Raw genomic sequence first — 27,204 nt, forward strand, 5'->3', positions numbered from 1 at the left:
ATTGGATATTTCAAGAAAGGGAAATTTTCTTCATCTCATTAAGAATTTTTTCTATTTCTTTTCTATATGACGTTTCCTTTTCAATTATGTTCTGTCTCGTTCCTAAAAGAAAGAACTATTGAAACGGTTGAACGTCTCAATATTCAAATCACGTTGGCCCCGTGTTCGTGTGTCCCCAATTTAACCGCGTTTTCAATGCTTTGTAACAAAATAAAATGAGCTCTTCAACTTACAAACAGTTACATCTCCTTTCACGTGCCGCATAAATATGATTAATTTTAAAAGGGAACTAAATTTAGAATGCTTAACCTTTCACCTTGCTCTTTGGAAAGGACAAGAGAGCTCAAGAGAAAAAATTCACTTTTAATTCATTTCCAATTCGTCTTCGACCGATTATATTGCTCACTCGTCTACATACATAAGTGAACGTGCAAGCACGATTGTGCAAATTATAATTAATTTTCAAAAAAAAACTTATCGTTCCATTGCTGATCTCATTATCCAAATTTTATTCACCTACATTTTTTTTTTTTATCTCTAATAAAATATTCATTTAACATGAATTTCAATTGCCTATATTTCATCTTATCATTTTTTCTTTTTTATTCGTAGTATACCATTTTTTATCGTACTATTTCGAAACATCATGTGTAAAGTTTCATACCTTTAATCGTATTTCATATTACGATGCATTTTTATTTTTATTTCGTCTTTTTCGAATTACAAATCTCTTTTTCTTCTTCTTCTTCTTCTTCTTCTTCTTTGCGGTTCTTGAACGACGGTTTTATATAAGTAAGAATTTTTTCCTACTTTTTTAACCGTGTGTGACGCAATGTTAAACCAACTTGTTTAATGCGCCATCACTCGGATGTTAAATACTCCTGGTTTTTCGTGGTTCTCTCTCTCTCTCTCTCTCTCTCTCTCTCTCTCTCTCTCTCTCTCTCTCTCTCTCTCTCTCTCTTCGTTCTCTTGCTTTTGTCCACAGTCTCGCCGTGTTTTCGAGGTATTTATTAGGGATATAGCGACAAGTTTATTCGTTTGCATCATGTCTCGCTTATTCATAACGGTGCTATATACCTTTGTGCATTGTAGAGCTTCTGAATAGGAAAATATTCTTGGTTGTAGGGCATCGTTTAATGCATCTAAAATTGAAGAGAATTGAAATTAATGATAGCTAATTATTATAAAATTCTAATCTAATTTTTTTTTTGAAATCACGGTGACACGTTGGCCCATTTTAGGACACAGCCAACAGATAATTTTCGACGCAAGGGATAAAATTCGTTGGGCAGGCGAGCTTGTTATCAAGAAAACTTTTCCTCCTTCCGATGGACATTTTCTAAATTACTCGAAGCTGTTTCGGTAATTAGGACAGAAATATCGTGCAGCTGTGGCTTATTTCACGCGACAAAGTTGCACGTTTCACGGGCCTAATTGCAATCGGCTCACTCGCGTGTCCACGATATTTCACGAGGTTATCCCGCCTCTAATTACCACCTTCTTGGTATCCCTTACGCTTCTTTCTTTGTTCTTCGGCGAATATCGTTCTCTTGAGAAAAGACGCGTTTCCTGTCTTTTTTCCATCTTTTCTATCATTAATTACTCTTGAATAATACTCTTGTCTACTCGCGACGATTTTATTTGCAAATTTTCTCTTCTCAGATTTTTGTCGCAAATTTTTTCGAGAACACCTTCAAAGTTCAGGTTCTTTTTTTAATATTATAACTATCACAAAAAATTTAATTTAAACAGCGAATGGCAATTTCTTTTGCAAAATTTTTCCAAATCCATTTCCTCCATCAAATCAGCGTATGATTTTGACAATTTAAACGATTTTAAAACGAACGATTCTCAAATATTCCGCCCGATACCGTTAATATCGATTTTTTTTAAATAAATTGGCCGATGATTCGACAGTTTCCAGCGTAAACATTGTCGATTTTCTCTCACTGGATTAGAATTTCCGCGGGTTAATAATATCTCATCCTGACGTCACCTAAGTCACTTTGTCAGTCGGATCGGATCAGTTAGATAACGCTATTGCTTCGCGTTATTATACGCGTTTCTCCCGCGATTTTTCTTTAAAAACTTCCCCTTTGTGCTCGAAAGTTTTGGATACGTTGCAAGTATACAAAAAATGGAATGGCGAATGGAGGGAGCGTGGGAAGCTGATCGAAGTCTGTTGAAGCAAAGGTCTGTGATAACTGGTTGGAAAAGTGTCTTAACGCGTTGGTATCAGATTCTCGTCAATGTTGGCAGCATTGGGGAGTAAAAGTGGATTGGAAATTTATCTTGTTATGCAAAGGTATTTGTATGCTCCCTTTTTGACATTTTAACTTTTTCAACGAAACGAGCAAAACTGTATGTATTCTCGGAGGTAAATTTGGATCGAATCTAATCGAGAATCTAATTTAGACGTTTTAAACGTTTCATGTTATTAAAGACAAGTTGGCTTAGTTGGATTAATAAAATGTAATCAATTAATAAAATGTATTCAACGGCGAATCAACGCGACGAATCGGATGGAATTATCGATGAAATGGTAAAATTCTCGCGAGTGAAAATAACGATAATAATTTTTTTCTCGAACATCGAAAGTGATTCTTTCGAAGTATTCGCCCTGGAGAATACTTTTTTCTCAAATTTGCACAACCTGGAGAATTCTTCTCTCGAACTTGGAGAACAATTCGAGAAATTCTTCTCTCAAATTTGTATCTTTATACATTATACAATTCTCGAGAATTCTTCTCCTGTCCTTGAAACGCGAATACATTTGAGAGCAACCCCCTCTCTCTCTCTCTCTCGAACACCTGCCCTTGGAACAGTCGATTTTATATTAGTTTAACTCTCCAATGCATTTGCCAATATCGTTGAGAAAAAACAGAAACGAAAAAGCGTATCCTTCGTTTCGACTGTTCCTCGTTAAACTTTATTACGTCTAACGGTAACTTGGCGAGCAAAAAACGCCGGTTAACTTTCCCTCCTTTCTGTCTTATCGACAACCTCTCCTTCTCACCTGTAACCAACCATCGCTCGTTTCGACTTTCGCGAGTTTGTTTTCCTTTTCTCTCTATCTTCCTCCCTTCCTCCCTCTCCCACACACGTGCATCTCGCGATCAAAATTAGATCACCAACCGTTTTCCTTTCCTTCTCCTCCTCCTTCTCTTCGCCATTTATTTCGATTTGTTGCTTCGTCGAAAATTCTTGTGTTCGACCACGATACGATTCCACTCTACGTACGTGCGCGCTTCTTCGATACCAAGTAGTTATATATTAAGGATTTATCAAGGGCTCTCCGTAAGGATTCTTGTGGAATCCGATGTTTTGATCGAGTTGCAACGACGTATCTTCGATGTGTGTTTTTTTTTTTGGCTAAAGTCGAATAATTCTTAGATTCGTAGAATTTTTTAATATCTCGGTAATTTTATTTTTCTTTGTGAAAATCAATTAATCCTGAGAAGAATATATTGCAAAATGTATATATATATATATATATTAAATTTATTAATAATGCGCAGTTAGTTTTAGAATGAAAATTGGTATTTCGTTTCAAAGTTGTTAAAATGGTATTTACAAGTGAAAAATTTAAAATTTGACTTGAGTTTTGGCCCCTGTAACAGGATTTCATTTCACATGTCTCTGTGCAATGTTTTTTACTGTAAATAAAAAATGGCGTTCGGATGTGCGGCATTTTTCAATACCATTGGACGTGCGTGGATCGTGCAATATTTATAAAAATGGTACGCTCGGTATAACAAATATTTGTATGATTGTGTAAAACCAATTTTTTCCTTTTTTTTCTTTTTTCTCGTGTAATGCGAATGTGATTCCCTAAAAATATTGTCTGCTTCCTTCTTTTTTTTTTTTTTTTTGAAAATTAGAATGATATACAATACACAAAACGAGAATTGGAAATTTTTTCCCTCACTTTCCTCCTCTCCCCTTTTCAACCTTCTCGAACGAAAATATTACATTAATTATCATTCGTTTGAAAAATATAAAATTATCGATCGTTTTTATTATATTATTCTCCTCGATCGTGTCATCTTGATCGATATCATTTACGTATCGCGTTACATCATAGATATTGTATACGAATTGCGTGTCAACAATTGCATCTATGCGAATTTTCAAGATTAAATTAAAATAAATTTCGTAATATAAATTTATTGTATTTACAAATATTTTGGGCACAGCTCCATCACGATCTGGTATATAAATCTGGTTTTTCTCTCAAAAACATACTACGTTTCTGATATCCTGCTCATTTTTCACTTATCTTGAAATTGTTTCCTCCTCTTGTTTCGAACAATTCTCCGTATTCCACGATTACTTGCCGATGTTTCTGATTACTCACCCGTCGCGTCTCTTGATTCCAATTCCACGGACGCCCGTGGAATCCAGCGAGTTTCATCGCTTTAACACAGTTTTCGAAATCTTTCGAGGCGTGCACCCCGCCCTCCCTACGTGGCAAAGGGAAGAACCAACTCTTCGTTTTATCTCGAGTTTTCCTCTTTGTTTTTTCTTTGTTGCTTTCCTTTCGTGACAAATACGTGCAAAAAATATAAAGGATTCCACGTTATTGATTTTAATTCGACCTGAATTTATTATTTCTCTCCCTTTCAGGTCTTTGACTTGTGTTGATAAATTGTATTTTCGAGAATATAACGATTCTCTAACGTCGATTTTTCATTTTCATTCTCGGAAAGATGTTATAAGTCGACGCGGGATATCATAAGTCTTCGTTGGAAATAATCAGGGATTAATTTAAAAAGTTTATTCATAGAACGAAATCTTGCACCTTTTTGGAAAGCGTGTAAATTTATCTGGTTTAAATAGGATCGTTTCATTTTTATCAACGTTTAAATATCATTATTTTGTGCCACATTATATAGCAAGTTCCATCTTTCACTTTAACGTATATTTAATTTAAAAACTTAATAAACTACAAATTAACATTTTTACATGTTAATTTTATCTCTCTTGCGAAATATATAACACCGTACGTATAATAGAAAAGAAAAGAAAAAAGTACAATAGAGCGAGAGATTAAAAAGAACGAATACGTGACCGCCGCGGCGAAATCGAAATAAATTCCAGAATGCGTGTCCAGAGAGCGTGAAAAATTCTCTCCGCGATAATTAATATCACCACACCGCAAAGATCTTAGTGATATCCTTCCGGCATCGTGACCGGAATTATATTCGACCAGTCAACAATTTTTTTTCTTTTTCTTTCTTTCAATCCAATCGTCGTAATTTTCTTTCCTCTTTTTCTGTTGCAGACAAGATTCCCCTTCTCCAGCTGATCGCAAAAGAGATCGTGAAATCGTTTCCGCGAGTGTCGTGTCGCGTATCGCGAGCGATCTCGTCACCGTATCTCCCTCATCAATCGTCTTATTCTCTTTTCACTCCTCCTCCTTCGTGTCGTTCGGATGCGTCGTAACGTTTACGATGGTACACGGAAATTAGATGAAGATTCGCGATTCCCGCCGGTTTTCACGGGAACATTAACCTTCGATTTCGTGTTTTCCCCGTCGTACCGCGTCTACGACGTTTGAAAATTCGTTTCGGTCGTGAATCTCGGATTGAACGGGTGGAAAAATTACGCGTAACGATATTTTGGAAGATAGTATCTCGTCCGTTTGGAAATCGACGAGATGATCGTTCAAGCGGATTCGTTGTGCGTGTTACTAGTGATGTTGATCGGTGCTCTGTTGGTAAAGTCGGAACCTGGGCCACGGCCGCGATCAACGCCGATCTTCACCAATCAGTTCGCAGTCCACGTGCCAGATGGACCGGACGCTGCCGCGGAGATCGCTGCCAAATACGGATTCGACAATTATGGACAGGTGAGTTTTGATCATTTTCCTTTTATTTACTTATAGTTGGTTGTATACTTATAATTCATTTTTTATAACGTTATGGGATTTGAAAGTTATTATTGCGGATAGATACGGTATGGTATGATGTAGAAAATTGTTTGTATTTCGTACCGCATTACGGCTTCGGGTCGAGTCGGGAAGATTCGGTATCAAGCGGACCCGACTCTGGCCGAAGTTTCCCGATCTCTTCCGAAATTCGAATTCTCGTGTCAAGGGGCAATCTTGCATAAAGCTAACTAACTTGTTATAATTGTATGTAGAAATTAGATATCAAAACGATGAAAAAAAATGATAAAAAAAAAAAAACATCAATAGATGAACTTCATATTTATCGAGTCAAGTAAACAGTTTAATTTTACGTAGGCAAAACCGATAATAATCGATGAAGTATTTAACGAAATGATTATTAACGTAACGTATTTCAATTTTACTCGGTGCAGTGCAAGTCGAGCTATCTTTCATTATTTTTTGAATTTTATTTTACTTATCATGTATTGTTACTTTCTATTTAAAGTATCCCGTTATATTGGAATTAAAATAATGATTTTAATAATCATTATTAGTTCGTTGATCTCAGATTATAAACATATTAAACAAGCAATATAATTTTTATCTGTCACGACACAAACAAAATTTAAATTATATATAGAGGAATGAAAGGCGTACAATTTATTCTCGATTTAATACCATATTTTCGTCAAATCGTTTCGTAAAATTCATTTTCATAATCATATATCTTCGCATTTTTATTTCGATTTATTATTCGCGTTTATTATCATAAATGATTAATCGAGCACTGCAAGAAGTTTTATCTCGATCATCGGCTTCCAGTCACTTTGGTTCAACAGTCCTCCATTAACAACATAATTCAAGCAAGAGATTGCTCGTGCGTGCCCAACCCGTTATACTTGTAATCGCTCGTAATTCGTTATAAAAGTTTATCGCTTCTGATTGACACAGTTTTGATAACAAGTTTTTCCCTGCTTTTGCACTCGCGTGCTGAATTTTCATTTTACCACCACGAGTATCAAGGACACTTACAGGACACAATGATCATTTCATAGTTAAAAGTGTTTTCGACAGCTACGCGTTACACCCGATGAGATAAGAAACAAGTTTTTTTCACGGATACCGGTTTCGCATTTTTTTTTATCTCTTTCTCTTTTTCTTTCACGTTTCGCGCGAGGCGAGAGAAAAAATTAAGCAATCAAGTTATATTACGATGTTATATTAATTGTATTTCGACAACTTATTATTAGAATTATCGACTTAATACAGTTATTTATTTTCTGCATTAAGTGAATTATTCATATAACGGACAAGTGTAAAAATTAAGCGAGGCAATTTTTGGAGAAATTAATTTCATTCGATTAAAAGTAAAATTGGGAAGGATTATTAAATCTAACCTCTTTCTGGGAAAAGTTGATAAGAAATAATAAGAAAATTAGGAAGCAAACCGCAAAATTATATCTCTATTATAAATACAATTTGATATTTACAATTAAGGAATTAATATTATGAATTGATTATGAATTTTTTTACAATTGCTTATTATCTTATTCACCGATAAATTTGCTTTACCGATAGAGCAAGTTATTCGCAAATATGGCGGAACACGTTGTATAAAGGCTTTGCTCGATTTGAGTTGTTCGGAATGTATTCTAGTTAGAAGTTATTATTCCAAAGTAGTTATTGTAATAAAGTTTAAATAGACTCAAGGGAGGAATTAATAAGGACGGTTTGCAAAGACTCATCGCTATTCCAAGATATTATTAACCTTGACCACCAAACTTACCGTAATTACCGATTAATGGCCGCCGTCACGCGAGATATCAATGTTACGAATAAAAGAAATTTCTACGAATCCGAAATTTATTTAAAACTTTTCAATATTGAAATAATTTGTACGATTTGTATAGACAATATACGATATAAAGAGGAAAGAAAGAGAAAAAAATTATAGACGAAATAATATTCAGGATTTTTCTCTGTTTGCGCGGGTTAATCACGATATCTTCCTTATCAACCGAGGCAACCAAATACAAATTTACGGAATGTTCGTTGAAGAGAAATTCTCGTGAACCTTCGAAACGGGATAAAATAAAGTTGTCAGTTAAGCTTCGCCTATAAAATTCCCACGAAACCAAAACTATCGCGAGTTACTGTAAGTTACATCTACCGACGGAACGCGAGCAGCAACTTCAAACTTTGAATTAGTTGGAGGCAGACATCAGTTTGCTAAATGGAGCGGATAGGGCGAGGACATAAAAACTTGTGACGATAATTATTCCAAGGGAAGGGACACTAATTGGGCGCATTAACGAAATTAAGGTTTAAAATAGTATTATTTAAAGCGGAATTGTAGCAAACCTGAATCGCTATAAATATAAGTAATTCCATTACCTGGAACGCTAATTGCGTTAAATTTGGCAAATGCGTTTGCCCTTTTTTATTCGATGTGCGATAAAACAAATTTTTTTTTATCTCACAACAATTTTCAATTTTTCAAAGTCATTCAGTTTCTTCCAATGTTTCCAACTCCAATTTATCGAACTGTAACCGAACCGTTTTCAAATTCTGATAATCGAATAAAATCAAATACGACGGAATAATTTCAAATGATATTTTTCTTCTTCACGAACAATTTGAGAAATAGAAAAATATATACCTGTCATTCCATTCACACGAAAACACATTTGGGATCAACCCCTTGATCATAAACGTACCGAAACTAAATACCACAATTTCAAAGCTATTTCTAACGCGAGTAATAGTGGAGAATATCGTATCGATTGCAAAGTATGCGATTTCCATGAATTTTTCAAGGAAAGAAAATGAGAAAAAAATTCCGCCGTTTCGATGCTTCGTTTCGATGGCGGCCGCCGTCGAAAAATTTTTACAGCTCGCAACCGGAACGGTTATCGCCACCTCTAAAAAGTCTCATGATCGTAAAACTATAAATCACTCGTTCCAGCTCGCCGGAACACAAGTTTTCCACGATCCTGATCCCCAGGCTTTTGTGAACTCGTGCCCCATTTTCGTCCGCGGTTGTTGTATTTTTATGCAATCGCGCGAAACATCCTCTCCCTCCCTCTCTCCCTCCTCTTCCAATGTTCAACTGCAGCGCACAGGTGAAAATTTCATCTCCGTGTCAACCGTCGAGGTAGATATTTCGCTAATTTCCGACTTTTTTGTTGCGTCGAAATGGAAAACAAAAAAAAAAGAGAGGAGGGAGGGGGGGAAGGTTACGAAATCGCGCCCTCCTTCGTCTTCCCCATTCTTCATCCGTGTTTTTCGTTGTCAATGTGAGTTCGAGCTGTGTATCAAATTTGTTTCAATTGTTTTTTTTTTTTAATCTCATGAAACGAATTATAGAATTATGCTTTGTCATGAAGAGTGCATTTTGAATAGGATTGAAAAAGAAAATGTTCGAACGCGGCGTTTGGATCGAAGGAAGTGAAGCATGTGAATTGTGAAAATGAAATGTTGTTTAAGCTTGGAAAGTTATTATATCGTGAATCAGGAAATGAGGATACGAATATATATATACGTGTATATACAAGTTTGTTTCGAAGGAATATTAATAATATTCTGGTGAAGTAAAAACGTACGTTCGTTCGAGGGAACTTTCTAACCAGTCTGTAGGTCCGTTTTCACGTTTCAAGATCGTGACCATGTGGTGAAAATCGCTGGAAGCGGGATGAACGAACTTTCTAAGAGTCGAATTTTTTTTTTTAAAAAAAATTACAATTACAATTGACGCGACTTCTTCAAAAAGAAAGAAAAATTTTTTAAAAGATAATATCATAGAATCTTACTAAAATAAATTTATATCTCAAATTCGAGGTCAATAACTCGTTCATAAAAATAAAGACTAGTATCAAAGACCATCTCTTCTCCATTCTTTCTCTCTCTATTTTTTTCTCATCTTGTACACATAGAGGCTCACTTATACACTCACGTGTTTGAGACTAATTATTAACCATAAGGATCATCAAATTTTCCATCTTAGAAACGTTGAAACCTATCTTAGATCATCTTGTTTCATCCACACATTTGACACTAAAATTATTAACTCTTTGTGTAAATTGTTAAACTGCGCTGATCAAACAAATCTCCATTCCAATATATTTTTCACAAACATATCTCAGAGCATCTCTTCTTTCCTTCTGTTTTTCATCTTATTCGCACATTTCAGACTAATCAACTGTACAAAAATAAACAAATCAACTTTTCATCTGAGAAACATCAAAACTTATCTCCCCTTCTTTCTCTCTGTTTCTCTCACCATCTTCCTCGTATGCATATACATATCGCGTATTCACACATCCGAGACTGACTAATAATTATATCTCGTTCGCATAACTGTACCACGCGTCTCTATTATTAACTTTATCTACGTCTCGTGCATAACTTTTCAAAAAGAAAAAAAAGAAAAAGAAAAAAAGGCAACAATCTATTTCACTTCACAACAGAGACTTATTTACTTACAAATTCACAGTTCCCTATCAACTCTTCCGCCCGACATGCGCGGAGAAACGCCAAACTTTTCGTCTAAGAAAGGCGGACGCATCCCCCCTTCTCTCCAACACACGCTTCCTCGGCAACATACTCGGGCCAACTATTAACTCTAACTGGCGCGACATGCGCGGACAAACGAACTTTCCCGTAAAGCGCATCTCCCCTCTCTTCCTCGCTTCTGTCGACGCCATTCTTTCCCGCGCGAAATTCAAATTTTAATCGAACTAACTCGAGTTAAAAAATTATACTTCGACGATCTATTCGTTCGAAATATAATAATATTAATTATAATGACTATGACTATGATAAATGTTCAATTCGAGCTTTTCGCGCCAAATTTAAATAATCGAACTCACGAGTAAAATTATTCTTGGATCTATTCTAAATTTATCGTTCGAAACGCAATAATAATAATCGCAGATAATTGTTAAAGGTTACGGGTCAATTATAATAACTACGATAATATGTAATAAACGTGGAATAATTTTAATTACTTTAATTAATTGTCGTATTCTGTAAATTTTTCGTAACTTTGCAAAGTTACTCTTTCGACGTTAACCTTGGGTTCTGGCGATGGAACGACGGATATGGATATGGTATGGGGAGGGGGAAGGAGGTGGAATATCGAGGAGAGAAAAATGGCGGGGAATGGCGTGTCGGTTGGGACGTAAACGCGTCGACACGAGATGGAAGTTTATTACCTGTTTCTGGCAAATGCATGGCGATCGTTGCCATGTTCCATCCTCCCCCCTCCCTCCCCTACACCCTTTTCTCTCCGCATCCTTGGTTTTCCCCGCTGAAAAGAAGTTTTCTTTCCACCGTGAATCCCGAAAAGCCTCCTTCAAAGTTCCTCTCGCTCCTCTTGGCGCGAATAATAATAATAATACACGGTGGTATATTCCACTTCCACGGCTTCAGCTTTACGATATTCGATCGAATTTCCTCTCCGAGTTTTATCTCTTCCCTCCTTCCTCTCTTATCCAATGTTTCTCCTATTTTTAGAGAATGAATTAAATTTTAATTTTTTGCAAATAAACATCGCGAAGGAATAACGGTTCCCTCGTTACGACGAATTTTTGGAAAATTTAAAGCGCGAACGGAACTCGTCGTGCGTTTTTTTTTCTCGCCAAGAAAAATTTCTTATCGCACGATTCACTTTCGCTGCTTGCCGATAAAAGTTGAATTTCTGCTTAATTTATTTGGGCTCTCGTTCGGAAACTTCGATCAAATCGAATTAATCACGAGTGTTCATTAGTTGCCTGCGATTAAAAACAAGACTAAAAATTTTCGTTGAAAAAAAAAAAAAAAAATCTCGAAACACCCGAAACAATCGTCTTAAAATAAATTCAATTGATTTCAAATAAACCATTTATAATGATTCATCTAAGATGATTGTTTTCAATATCCCGAGATTAGTCTACTTTTTTTAATGTAATTTTTTTGAAAACTTTATATTCCACATCGTACGAAGATATCAAAAAAAAGGAAACAAATTTCTTTCGATATTTTTATCTCTTTTTTCACAATTTTTCGATTTTTTACAACGAGATCAAATACTCTTACCTTTCTCGTTCCCTCGCGATTTTAATTTTCAAAAATCACCTTTAATCACTCGTTCGATGCTACTACTAAAAAAGTCAGCTCGAAAAAAAAAAAAAAAAAAAAAAAGAAAGAAAGAAAATGGCGAAAAATGGCGTATAATAATAGTAGCAGGCTTCTTTGATCGCGTTTCGAATGGCGTTCTTCTCTACGTGAAATTTCGTCACATTTTATCGTCATCGATTCCACTCACTTCTCTCTCTCTCTCTCTCTCTACACATATTTATTTCACGCAGTTTCGAGGTCAGTTCGAGTTTCGACGATTGACGACTCTTCTGGGACACGGACGATATCGGTTCCTGCTTTTTAACGTTTTTCGGATCGTTTGTCTTTGCCCCTGATACCGTTACGATTTCTGACACCACGTATCGTGATTCGTATCGTGTATGTGATGTTTGTTAGATCGATTTATTAAAAAAAAAAAAAAAAAAAAAAAAAAAAAAAAGTCAATTCGAAGCTATAAACGATTGAAAAGAGAAATTTGTTTTTTTTTTTTTTTTTTTTACTTACGAACGATTCTTATAAATTTTTCCAATTGGAATTTTTATTACTCGCCGATGAAATCGTCGATTTTTTTTGAATCGTTGATATTGGATTTAAATATGGACGAGGTATTCACGAGGTCGAAATCGAATTTTTCTTAACGAAAAATATACGCACGTTTCTAAAAATTGCGCAAAAATTGAGTAATCAATTTGGGAATAAAACGCCGACTATTGGCGAGATATCTTTTTCCCTCGCCTTTTTTTTTTTTCCAACGTAAAGTTTACCTTATCGCCGTTTATCGTATAAACCTATAATTAGACCGCGGATGTTTGTTGGATGGAAAATTTAAATCTGTTATTAAAAATACATATATATATACACGATAGATAGAAAAAGAGAAAAGAAGATGCACAAAGTGGAAACAATATATTACGAATAGTCGAAAACGGATTTCTATTCGAGTTTTCACTTTACTTTGTCTCAATAAAAATTTCAATTTGCTCAACCCTTTGTTAATTCTCATTTAACTCGCCTGCCACGATCGTATCGATAAATAAAATTCTTCCTCTCGTTTCCTTCTTTTTCCACAAACGGTTCAATTTACATCACACACGAATTATTTCAATCTTGGAAGCATAAATTATCAGATTTATATAAACAAGTAAGAAGAGATAATAGTTGGATCCTCCGCCCATGCAAATTTTCCTTTCTCCCGGAACGCTTCGTTTGACACAAAGCCGCGTATGTATATATATGGATAAAGAATCTCGATTTCCAATCGAATTAATACGAGAAATACGATCGAAATGGAACGAAGATGGAAAAAACTTATTTCGAATTGGTTCTTGTTGACGACGATCGAAGAGCAAAGTTACTCGACGAAACCATTGTGAAATTTGGATTATTAAGACGATCGGGGAAGAGAAATTATTTTATCAACTTTTGACGAGATAGAGATTTTTAAAAGATAAAAATTTAAAAGAAGAAACGAAATTTTTGCAACAACGAGAAGAAAAGTATTTGTAACTGTATCGCGTGAAATCGTGCAATTGTACAAAAAAAAAAGAGGGATTTTTTTCAATAACAGAGGCAACGAGAGACGCAATAATTATCTGGTGAGACGGTGGTTGGACGGTGTCTGATGTGGAAAATATCTGGAGTGTTATCAATATCGAAAAAAAAAAGAAAAATATTCCATCAATTATTTTGTATATATTTTACAATAAAATATATTTCAAAAGCAACAAATAAATACGTGAAATCGTGAACATGAAGCAAACATCGAGGAAAGAAAGAAAGACAAAAGAATCTTTATATAATGATTCGAAAGGCACGATTATTTACAACACCTGAACGTCCGACGTGAAAAATATCCGCAACGTTAATGCGAGTTAAACAAAAAACATTTCAATCTTTCGTCCGCAATGGAATGTATCGCGAGACCAAATAAACAAAAAAAAAAAAAGAAAAAAAAATCGTGCAATTATCGAATATATACAAAAAAAAAAAAAAATTTTTACAATTTCACCAACTTTTCAATAATATATCACGTTACGAAAAAAACGTAAATAAATAACGTTGCAATCGTACAAATGTACGGAAGAAGAAGAAAAAAAAGTAAAAGAAAAGGAAGAAGGAAAGATTTTCGCGACAACAGAGGGACGCGATTATCCGCAGAAACCTCGCCTCTGCGAAAGGGAGGAAGTTCGCCTTTTACCGATTCTGCCTCTCCTTCTTTGTCCCTCGGGCAAAAGGAGTTGTGCACGCGGTTCTCTCGAGGATACAATCACCGGTGGAATGGTGGGGGGATCGATTTAAACGTGTTTTGATCGGGTATATAGGGCGGCCGCGCGAGTTGTCTCGCCCCAACAAAAGTTCACAATATTGTGGACGCAATATTAAGGCGAGGCCTCGACAGAGAGAAAGGATTTCGCGCAATGCGAAATAATTTCTCACGTGTGGGTGCCGCCCAACTATCTTGCTCTTGTATCTTGTTTGTATTTTGTACTCTGGACACGGTAGAATCGAAGAGAAATCTTCTTTGGGGGAGAAACACGTGGAATCTTGCGTGTCGAAGGAATTATCGATCGCACCTTTTAATAAAATACGTGAAAATAGGGTTATCGATCGAAGGTATGGACGAAATTAAAAAGTAAATTAAATTATCACGTTTATCATCATATAGCTGTGTGTTTGTGATTATTTAATAAATTTTTCAAGACAAGTTGAAAGATGTGTTATGCATATGGAGGAAAGGCGAGACACTTTCTAACCTAAACAGTATATTCCAAAGAGTTAAGTCGTGATCGAAGCGTTGTGTAATGGAAATGGTGCTTGTAGAGGGCGTTGGAGAGGTTAGAAGTCAAAATAAACACGCAAAAGTTAATGTTAAGAAAATGTCGGTTATAGAGAGATTTATTTATTAAGTCACGAGCAATTTTTAATTTTTAACATCCCACGAATTAACATCCAATGTATTTATTCTATTCCATGTTACACGATACAACAAGAATAAGGTTAAAATTATGGTGAAAGAAAAAAAAAAAGTCCTAACTAATTTTTACAACATTTTACCGATATTTTCAGCCTTTGAAATGGACGCTGGAATCATATTGCCTCCCCCTTGTCTCCTCCTTCGTTTTCTTTTCCTTTAAAACTCGACTCGAAGAAACTGTTTCGCAACGGTTGTGCACTTCGCGTCTACCTCTCGAAACAGCCCTGCACTTCGGCTTATTGGGTTATCCCGTGAGTAATGCTATTCCCAACTATTGAATTTCGCTCGAAAAGAGGTGATGTTTAAGTTTATATCCACCACGCCGTTTAACAACGTTCGTCATTGTTGTTCGAACAAATATTCGACTTTTGTATTTAGAAGGAGAGAAAGAGAAAAAAAAGAAAAAAACGATACGAGGAAATTTAACTCTAGATAGACGTTTCTTCTCTTTTTCGACGAGTTCATTGTAGATGGCGCGAGTAGCGACATAGACGACGATTCTGGTGGATTTTGGAACGCGATAGGCGCGACCTCTCAAGCCACATAGGATCTAACAAGATGATGACCCTCGAGGGGATCATCAGAGAATGCGACTTATTGATAACATCGATATTATATGAAATACTTGATATTCACAAGTTTTTTATTCTTACGCAACCGTATACGAGGAAAGAAAAATAATACTATACATACTTAACTTTGTTAAAAAATCGTAAAATCGAGCGTTACAAAAATACTTATCACGCTTGTTGTTTATGCGAAATCTGGAATACAAGGAATTATAACCGTGTATACAAATATTATTAAAATTCGATAAGAAGTGTGTTGGAAAAATTGTACGATGAATCATTTTGTCTCGATCTCTCGCCTTACACGCCAGTGAAGAATTAAATTACTCGTAAAACTTCGTTACCGAGTTTGGCTTTTAATTCGTTCGAATCGTAAATCCTTATTTTATTCGATATATTATATTTCAAGTTAAAACAAATCGTATTAAGCTCGCCTTACTTTCGTTTTCCAATCATCTTATCACGAATCTCTGGATTCTCGATCTTTCCATAACCTTATCGCAATTATGCTTTCAAACGATTGTTACAAACTTCCTCTCTATCTAATCGAATTCTCAAATTCCCAAAGATTCGCCCGATCCTCGTGTCGAATCTTTTTTGGAACATGGATTATCTCGTTGATCGAATAATTCGTATCCCCTCCCCATACATCGTACATTACTGTCCTCGTTTCTGTCCTTTGTCTGGGAACGAAAATTTTTTGAGACAAGAAGAAGAAGAAGAAGAAGAAGAAGAAAAGGGGAAGTGGTGATTTATATTTTCCAGTCGAGTGGCCCGGTGTGTCGATGCTCGTGGAAAGTCGAGTTGAAAAATGTTTTTATTTCATCGCGTTGGAAGGAAGGAAGGGAGAAGGTGTTCCTTGGATGTGGGATTTATGCCTCCTCGACAATTTCCGCGAATCGTTTCACCCCGACAGACCGAGGAAAATCAGTTTCCCTCCACCACTACCTTGTCTCTGGATCTTCTCGCGTGGAACTATTCCCCGCTTCCATTTGAATTTCCCGCCGACTCTCAATCCTCTTTCTCTCTCTGTCTCTGTCTGTCTCGATGAATCTCATTTACGCGAATCAATGGAGGTAGCTTGGTGATAAAACGTGTACATGATTTTTCGTCAAAAATTTTTAATTCTCGTTTATTTTATTAATTTTACGATTGTTTTGATGAATTTTTTTTTATATAACACGTAAGTTTGATCGTTGATTTAATTAATTGGATAATTTTTAATTTCAGGAAAAGGTGGTAAGGATAGAACGATTTTCTAAAAATTTCAGAATGTTCTTAATGAAAGATGGAAATTTCTTCAGTGTAAAAATGTATATATATAAATATTTCGTTGATTCATGTTTATTCGATAATTGCACGTTTCTTTTTTTTTTTTTTTTTTTTTTTTTTTTATCTTGAAACGTAAAATTCTTTTATGTAGCGAAATACAAGTTTGTTAAGTATACTTCTTCGGAATATTAAATTTCATCTTTTACATTAATCACGTAGTCATTAATTCGATAATTATCAATGATCGTTTGGCGGAATATTTGAATATTTGCAACGTCTTTTACCAAAGAATTTGTTCATTCAACTTATTAAACGCGATATGTATCAGAAAATTCCAAAGAAATTAGAAATTTTATTAGATATATATATACGCATATTAAAGTATTGCAATTTAAATATATAACACACGTACGCATGCGCATTCGTGTAATATCGTGAAATTGCGTGATGCACTTAAAAATAATGTCGTTACGCTTTCCAGTGTAAAATCGAGGAATCGTGTTATACCACGATTTTATCGAGGGAAAATTCTCGAACAGCGTGTGGACTGCGTCGGTATCAATATTACCCAGTGTTTGCTACAATTTGCGGAAACGAAACATCGGAAACGAAAGTTTTGCAATATTTTTTAAACCAATAGTAGAATAAAACTATACCGAATGTTTCGATATTTTTATCCTCCCTTTTTTTCTTTCTTTTTATTTTTGAAATTGTAAAAAGCTTCGAAAAAAAACTTCCATTTTACGATTTGTTTGCAATTTATTTTTCCACTTTCTGTTGAAGGTATTCTTTCAAGGACATAAATTTACTTATTCCTATTATTTTATTCAAAGTTCAAATATTTTATGGGTGAAATCTTCGGTTAAACGTCTTTCGTTGTGTTCATGAAAATATGACTTTACGCAAATTATGGAATACCGTGGCGACGATTAAACACGCCATCTATGTTATTTCTCTCGTACTGAAATTAACATCGCCATTATACACATGTATACGCAATGTATTCTTGTTTTATTTTTTTTGATTATGAATATGAACAGTTATTATTATTATTTTTCTTCATCAGAAGATTCGAAAAATTAGAACGAATATTTCAGAGAATAAAAATTATATAATCACTCTTCAAGTAAACTTTTTAATATTGCAAGAAGAGATCGAATTATAATTTCTAAATCTAGAATTTATTTCCAATTATTTTACGGTAAAGTAATCATATTCCATATCGTTAATCAATTTCACAAAAGAATTTTCACATTTCATATTTACACGCAGCTACATACGAAGCAGCAACATAACCTCTAAACTAATCGTCTAACAGCGAATCCCGTTACGAACATCACCGATTCTTCGACACACGTAACAAAATCAAGAATTCGAAAAAGCATCGTATTCTACATCGTTATTAATTTCACACAGAATCTATCTTACACACGTTCACACGTAAATACTTTCGTAGCATTAGTAACGTCTAAACATCACCTATCTCATCGAGAATAACAAAATCAAGGATTCCAAAAGGCATCGTATTCCATATATATATACAGTTATTAATTTCAGAAAAGGATCCTTTACGTAATTTCATACGTACGAAGCAACATAACCTCTAAACACCATCTACCGTTACCAAACGTCATCGATCCATCGAGCAAAAATTTGCCATAGACCCAAGATCCCAAGTGCAGAAACGCAGTCGTGTCACGTGGCTATTTATCGAGCTCTTGGTTCACGCAACAGGGCCCCGTATATGTTCTCCGTAGAAACCGGTAACTTCACAACTCACGGAACCCGTTTACCGCCAATATACCGTTGCACAGATGCGGCTCTGCTCACCGGTTCGAGGCTGAGTCCGTGTTGTATTGGAGCGACGAGGATAGAAGGAAAAAAAGGAGGATTAACCGCAACTCTCCGTTCCTTCTTCGTTCCGACTTTCTCCCCGTTCTTTCTGCTACGCTACTCTCGATTTCTGTCTTCTATCCTTGTTTCGCATTCCTCCTCCACTTCCCCTTGTTCATCTCGTTATTGGCATCTCCCGTTTCTTTCTTCATTGGATCTCTCTCTCTCTCTCTCTCTCTCTCTCTCTCTCTCTCTCTCCTGCTTGTCTCGTTCTTCGTTTTTTTGCATACCTTTTTTCATGCCTGGCTTGTTGCGTTATCTTTTTTCTTTCTCCGTTCCTTTTCCGAGTTCGTTCTTCCTGGTTTCTGTTTCTCAGGATTATTCTTCTCTCTCTCTTTGCGGTATGGGCAACTTTTTTGTAATATCTTTTTCGATGGTTTCTCGATGCTTCGCTTCTTTTCTTTCTTGCGTGTATATTCTTTTCTCGAACTTTTTCGATAATTATTTTTTATCCTTGTTTTACGCGCTGTCCTGAAATGAATAATGAATAATAATTTCAGAGAATTTTAAGAAAGTTGAATTTTTACTTTTTTTTTCTTGTCCAAATGTTTGTTACGAAATTATTAACAATTAAATTAAATAATTTACATCGCATATCTTCTATTTCTTTGTTTGACAGTTAATTTTAATGATTAAAATTATTTCACGTAAAGCATCTGTTTCTTCGTCTCACACAGGCGATTCTTTCCTTCTCTATTCTCTCTCTCTCTCTCTCTCTTTCGTTGATGGGTTTCCAGCAGTGTCGTAATGAGACGTTTTGTCCCACCGGGAACAAAATCGCGTATAGTCTGCGAAAGAAGTTCACGTGTACGCGAAATCCAGGTTAACCATAGTAATTTCAAGAAGTGTTACGTTGATTGTATTCAAGGGAATCACCGCTCTCCGGAAGAATTACGATTCCAAACGAGTTTCACGAGATCGACCAAATTTGTTGGAACGTTCCAGGTTTTCCTATTCTTTATCGTCGACCATTCGAAATTCATCTTTGCATACATTACGTTTTGATATTGTCAAAACTGATATTGAAACAACAAGTTTGATTTGGAAACTTTTTCTTTTCAATGTATAAACATTTAAAATTATGTTGGATGACATTTAAATAAATTGTCGTCCCAAGCATTACTTGCCATTATACATACAAATTAAATTAAAATCAAGTGTCGAATAACGTTCGTTTGAGAAATATATATATATATATATATAAAATGTCATACATCGAATTCTTCGAAATTTCATACTCCTGTGAAGAAATAAAACATTTAAACCTATCTTTTATGTACATGTACATGCAGTTACAGTGTGTAAACTAATAAATTTGTATAAAATGTTACGCCCATAAATTTTTACAATTGCCGTAAAAAAAGCTAAAATTATACACGCTTAATAACGCGTTGCTCGCGATGTGTTAATAAACGAGACACGAATACGCGACGCCAGAGACCTCTATTTTCATTCAAGATGCCGAATCGTTGCAGATAGAATGTTTTTGTTTGGGGGAGGGGGATCGTCGAATTACATCCACGACGTTCCATGTCGCAATCGTGCCATTCACGATGGCGAATTTCACAACCGTAACATCCATTTTGATACTGGCTCTCTGCTTGGATTTTGCAGGCAAGAAGACCATTTTATTGACCATCGAAACACACGACCGTATGGGCAGCCTCGAATCGTCGATGGTGCCCAGGCTTGACGAGCTCGTCCTTGAATTTACGTTTACGGTAGTGGTCGGAAAGTATGTAGCATCGTAAAAGCGAGCGGACGTGCCATTATTGCGCGGATAAAGAACAATTTGTACGGAAGGAGGAGTAAGAAATACCCATCATTAACTTTACAGACGGTATTCGTAACAGTATTGCCGCCGAGATCTTTTTCAAGGATAATTAATGAATAGATGGGATAGAAACTGGATCGATCAAAGTAGAAATCTTATTTTTCGAATACTTATTGAGACGAGAGTACTACTTTACCGGCAGAGATCTGCGCTGATCGTGCGAAAAGCCTATTGTACGCTTATTGCACGTTCATTTTTCAACTAGAATAAGGCTGAGAATATATGGGATTACTTAAAACAATGATTAATTTATTACAATCATTGGATACGATTAACTCGAAAGATATACGATTACGCATGCTTGGAATCAGATAAGCTGTACTGATTTACATGACCTTCCTGATGTGAAGTATATTATACGTTTCATCATTAAAAGCATTTATTAAGTTTGTAATAGGATTATATGCTTATTTAAACATTTTTTACCTAGATTCTGTATTCTTGTGAATCATTCATCCTTTGAAATAGAAACATTGTGCCGAGCTGGTTTAATTATAGTGCCCGTGATAATGTAATAGTTCACACGTGTATAATTCAGTATGAATGTAACGGTCGTAATCTCGTCAGAGCATTGTAATCTCGTCTACATATATGGAAACGCGTACTGCTAATTATAGCATCCAATGTGAGATAATTAAGGAACTCAACGATTCTAAAAGTGTAACATTCTAATATCAGTAAATCAACAATAATAACGAAACAGTGCAGTGCATATACGATGCTCACGTATTTAAGTTGAAGTTGAAAAACAAATTATTTTTAGATCTTATTATTTTTTTATTTTTTCATGAATGAACAAAAATAATTTATCCTTCTACATTTCACGACGGTTCAATTTTGCTTTAATCGAAAAATCGAAAATTACTTTTCCTTCGTATTGTTCGAATATTTTTTGGATAGAAACCGGTTTCCCCCGATTCTTCGCGTTAGCCTATGCCGTGGATATCGAGGATTAAGACTGCCATTCGACTTAGTCGCATTATCGACAAAGTGGCAATATCCTTGGCTGCCGTTCCGATTACCAGCTCTGATTTTTCTCTCCATATTGCTCCCCTCTGTGTCTCCCCGCGTATTTGCGCAGGAAAATACAATTTGACAAGCAAACTCTTCACCCAATTATATTAATGGAAATATAAATAACGGAGAAACGCGAGGGGGGGAAAAAAAAAGATGCTTATAACATCGTCGTATCAAATCAAATACATTTTATTGTTATTATTTTTTTTTAATAAGATGCAATAAAAAATACACTACGAAAACTCGTTCGATCGATATCAATTTTTTAAACATCAGAAGAAAGAAAAGAAAAAAACTTTCAAACTTGCGATGAATAATCAATAATTCATCTTCGAACTAATCTTTTAATACTTTTCGACAACTTCTCGACAGATTAATATTTGCCCCTAATTTCTTTTACCTCTTCGTTCGGTTAAAGTTCACACGATATATATATATATATATATATATATATATATATATATATATATATATGGAAATATTTTAACAAGATTCTGCAAACTGTAATTATTTCGCGTGATTTCACCAAATTGTTGTTTATAGTTACCGTTTTCATGGCTCGAAAGCGATGTTTAAATTCATTTTACGAGCGAGGGAGGACTTAGTTCCATTAATAATTCACCGGTTTCTCGAAACTGTACAGCTCGGTCAGCGACTTTGCAATTATCGACTTTGCAACGCTTGTACAGTCGAATAATTGTTGAACACGGTTCTTGCATTTCTCCCCCTATGCCATCGCAGCTCCCACTATCGCGTGCATCCGCGGTTCGACGAGCGACCAGAACTGGAATACACACACACACGTGTACACAGGTGTGTGTGTGTGTGTGTGTGTGTGTGTGTGTGTGTGTGTGTGTGTGTGTGTGTGTGTGTGTGTGTGTGTGTGTGTGTGTGTGTGTGTGTGTGTGTGTGTGTGTGTGTGTGTGTGTGTGTGTGTGTGTGTGTGTGTGTGTGTACGTGAGTCACGAGTTTCTGAAAATTACTTTCACTTCCTTCATCCGGACCCGCGGCATCTTGCTCCCCTCAGCTGTTACCGATAGAGCAGCGTTTCTCAAACGGTCTAGGGTTCCCTAGGGCCTCGATATCTGCGTTACATTCGAAACGAAGAGTTGAATTAACGAATACAAGTAAAACTTTTTGTATTAATTCGTAGACTGCGTGTATAAAAAGTCATTTAGAAGCGAAATTCGCTATATTTATAAAAAAAAAAACTTGTAATCCTCCCTGGTTTGAAAAACGTTTTGATAACCACTGCACCGTTTCGCCCTTTCTTATTGCATCCTTTTATTCCTACCAACGAAGGAAATTGCGATTCCACGTGGATACCGAGGGAGGAAAACTTTTGTTATTCCGAAGATATTGGCGCGCGAGCGTGTCACTTTTCGAATTCGACTGTTTCAAACAATCGTCTCCGTGAGAATCGTGTTTTCGTTCGGCAGACCAATTCCTGCAAAACTGGATCGCGTGGTTCAAGGCTACTCTATCGCCAGCTACTCTATTTTACGAAGTGAAAGTGATCGAAGTATGGTAGAATCGATCGTGCCTGGTCGTTTCGATAGATTCAATAGATCAGAAGCCAGGTTCAGGGATTTAGTTAAAATTCGAGTTCTTTTTCTTCTTATTGTAAAAATTATTACTTTTTGATAATTAAATCCACACAAACTTACGACTTAGATTTAATAATATCTCATTATCGTTCGGTTTAGTTAGTTAATAACAAATTGGCTAAGGCCTAGATATTTAATCTAAGGTCATCTCAAGTCGTTGAACTCGTCCAATTTCAACAATTCGTATCATCATACTTCGTACGAGGAATCGTATTTTATTGCATTTAAGGTTAAAGGAATATCCCTCTCTCCCCCCGCCACCGCTTCCTGTTACTTGATATTACTTTCCACCGCCCCATCGCATCCGCTCGTGCAACTATGGCTATTCCAGTAGCAAGAGATAAAAACACGCACGCGAGACGAAGGCACTTGCTGCATACAATCTTCCTACAATTTTTCCCCCCTGCTCGGGTTTTATCAAATAGAACGTTTCGATAAAACGTTTGCTCCACTTATTTCGAGTCATATAATTATAATAGAAGCTCGTATTCCTCAGAAAAGTAGAAATATACGCGACATCTTCGCGTATAAACGAATTCAACGATGAGCGATTTAAAAGAAAAAGTTAAGTTAAAAATACGAAAAGAACTCGTATGTAGAAACATCCCTCGAGATGCGTTTTATCCCGTTAAAAAAGAGCGAATTTTTACGCGATGGAATATGCAATCTCGAAGAAAACGAGTATTTTCGAGGAAAGAAAGGGAAACCGAGGAGGAATAATGAGGAATACGGGGGATTTTTCAGCAGGAGGAATATTTCCTTTGCCCGATGTTGTGGCGCGCAAAGGAAAGGGAAATCCCATGCATCCGTAAACGTGGCCGTTTCTCACGGACATCCTATTTTCTTTCCACCGAAACGTCGGATCGTGAGTCGATCGTGGAAACACGTCCTCTCTCGTTGTTTGCACGTACTCTAGTGGAGCCTTCTTGGGTAAATAATTCAAGCCGCGAATAAAGGAGCCCCCAGTATACATATATATATATATATACCGATGTGGGAAAACGTTTCGAAAGCTCTCCGACTGCCTTTTCTTATAGTTCGCCAACCCCGACTTCCGTCACGTACTCATTGTTTTTATTCCCCGCCGTGGTAACCAGAATTGTTTCTTCGACGCGTAGCCAATCGCGAATTCTTCGTTAATACGCTCGAGTTATGGTGTCTGACACGTTCCTATTCTCTCTCCTATTCTCGATGCGCGCGCATCGAATCGCGCGTAACGTTAACCTGTACACGAAGATGGATCCGAAACTGGATCGATTCCGTTCATTTCAGACGGATCGAGAATTGGAAATAATCTTTTTCTTTTAAATGTGGTTCGAAAAATGTCGTTTCGTTGCGTTGTTATTTAATATCGATTCAAGCTTGTCGAGGATGATCGAAAATGTTAGATGTCATATGTATTATTGAATTGAGAACCGCTGATATAACCGCGTACCTCACGCGCGATTGCACAATATTGTATCGATGCACGTTTAAAAGCAAGGGAAAGGATTTTCACCGCGAGTAGATCGTACAACTCATTAAATCCATTATTCGAAAGCAATCTTTCGTCGATATATCCGTTAGCGGATTAATTTTTCAATTTTTTTTATGAATAATTAATTTGCCGGAAGTGATCTTCGATGAAAGTAAGTTTGAAAAACAAATTAATCGTTTAACAGAATATTTTATATATATATATATATTATTCATATGGTTGTTCGTGTTTGTGATATATGTGTTTTGCTGGGATTAGAATAATCCGTGTCGTGTTTTACCATGTTGCATAGTTCGATGTATAGAGTTTACATAACCTAACTTTTCTGTTGCGAACATTCTTCGAACGAGAGTAGTGGAAAATGAAATATGTACGTACGTTGCAAGATTAATGAGACTGAGTTCGTGGTATTGTTATGATTTCTGTAAAGATAATTGGTTATTAAGTTTGGAAAATTGAAGATATGATAGAATAAATTCTTCCATTTATTTCCAAATAAATTTTCTTTCTGAAAATTATTTATAGTAATAACTTATCCTAGTTCCATTCGTTGATGTTGCTAGTTACTTTTCTAGTTATTTTAACCATATATGATTACCCTCAATCGATAAGAAATTTCTTCTCTTTCTCTTTTCCCATATTTTTTGAAACGAAGGGATAATTTTACAAATTTGAAATTGAACGATCGCATAATTGAAATTTTTTCATAAACTTTTGCCAATAGCTGGCTGTAATTTTTACATTAATCACCTGATCCCCGAGGAAATTAAAATTGATAATTAAACCGGATGCCTGCCAGTTCATTGTCATTCCTTATTCATCCTTAATCATTCAGTGATCTTTCTTATCAGTTTCACGATTAATTATTTTCCAAACTATTTTAAATTTAAAAATTTAATCCGAAAGAAATTCAATCTAATCGTAATGGATTATACGTAAAAGCAACTTCTTCTCGAAGAAAAATTTTATGATGTTGAAATAACGATGGAAAGAAAAGGAAGAAAAAAATTACGTTTCAAGTATCAATCAGTGACTCTCTATGATTAATAGTTTATTTTAAAATAATGACATATGCATACATACGAACGAAGATATGAAATCATCTTTCCATATCGAATCTTTTAATTTAATTCAATATCAAATTTGCAAATATATATCTCTAAAGTTATTTTTTCCAAACTTTACCACCTAATTTTAATCACCTTTCTATAAGAATCTGTTCCTCGATTCCACCAAACATCGTTCGTTAATATCATTCTATTTTATTAATTTTTCTCGATCGATTTAATCCATTGTTCGTGCGAACGCGAGGTGGCGTCTTGGTCTCTTTCTAAATGAACAAATACGAGTGTTTTCCCGCCTGTGTTTGTAATATAACGGCGAGAAAACAGAGATGCATATTCATGATTGGTATGCACGATGAATCTCAAGCGGAGAATAATGCAAGCGTTGATGCGGAAAAAAATGAGATGTTTACGAATTTCACGATATAGTATGTCATCGTTTAATATATATATATATATATATATATATATATATATATATATATATATAGATAAATAATTTTCTATTCAAAGAATGTGGATAAATTTGAAGGTTAAAAAAAAAAAAAATAAATAAATTTGAGAATTGCTTGCTAATCGACATCGTGTCAAGAGTGAAAGTTAAGATGGAAATTCATTTGAAAGTGAAATAAAGTTTGGCCACTGGTTGAGAGTGAAAGTCATTGTTCGATAATAGACTAGACAAATGTGTCCAAGTTTTGTGAAAAATATAGAGATGGAATTTATGAAAGAAATTTTGAAAATTTTGTTATCAAATGAATGAAACGTATGAAATCGTGAATATTTCTTGTATTACACACTGTATGTTTCGAATATTTACTTAACGTTCGTTTAATTAATTCTGTTTGTACAACTTTTTTCTTCGAAACGATTCTATTAGGAGCGTCAACAGGCCTTTACCTTATTGCATACGTAAAGTATAAAAAAATTACAATTTTAAACGAGTATATTTGTAATTAAAAAAAAAAAAAAAAAAAAGATGGAAATGGCATTTTCTTGAGAAAGTTGGGTATAAATTGCGTTTAAGATTCGCAAGCATCGAAAAAAATTGCAAATAAAATTTACCTGATATTATCATTCATTTTTATTATTCGTAATAACGAGAAATTTCAAATAAAAGTTGAATGGTTTTTAATAACTTTAATTAAAAAGTTGTAACAAATTTATCGAATAAAATATTGAAACTCAATATTTCGATGTTTCACCAAAGTTAAAGATTCAAAACGTTTATTTAAAATAGTTATCGTGTGATTTCGCCTTTATGATGGAATTTAAAATAAAAATTTCACAAAGTACAATGAAAATTATTATCATATTTCCAGAAAATAAAATAACTTCTCATCTAGGGTTAAATAACTAGTGCTTCTCCATAGTGGAATGGATGGACGTAGCTTAACCTCCTTAAACGATTCGAGCATCTTGTTTCTTGTTGTTGCTAGTGATTTTGAAATAAACTTCCCTAGGGGAAAGTCAACATCCGGCAAAAT

The 27,204-nt window shown here is 35.2% G+C and overlaps 1 protein-coding gene and 1 long non-coding RNA gene across 13 annotated transcripts in view; one reads left to right on the top strand and one right to left on the bottom strand.

Annotated features, from left to right (window-relative positions):
• LOC147656818 (furin-like) overlaps positions 1-27,204 on the top strand; it is a 292,983-nt gene that overhangs the window by 3,419 nt on the left and 262,360 nt on the right. For all 12 annotated transcript variants that reach the window (XR_015293694.1, XR_015293692.1, XR_015293693.1 and 9 more), the window contains exon 2: positions 5,285-5,851. Coding sequence is in view for 9 of the 12 variants with exons in the window: in XM_086913347.1 (XP_086769473.1) it covers positions 5,660-5,851 (192 nt within the window). In the remaining 3 variants the exon portion in view is untranslated. The remainder of the gene's footprint in view (positions 1-5,284; positions 5,852-27,204) is intronic.
• Positions 9,409-10,520, bottom strand: LOC147656819 (uncharacterized). The gene is made up of 2 exons (XR_015293697.1): positions 10,173-10,520; positions 9,409-10,091 (listed from the first exon to the last, which is right to left on the bottom strand). It is a non-coding gene; the product is annotated as an uncharacterized LOC147656819 (long non-coding RNA).

This window comes from Apis florea, unplaced genomic scaffold (assembly GCF_048593485.1).
Source record: "Apis florea isolate Af1SG1 unplaced genomic scaffold, ASM4859348v1 contig_3496_pilon, whole genome shotgun sequence".
In the NCBI taxonomy this organism is placed as follows: domain Eukaryota; kingdom Metazoa; phylum Arthropoda; class Insecta; order Hymenoptera; family Apidae; genus Apis; species Apis florea.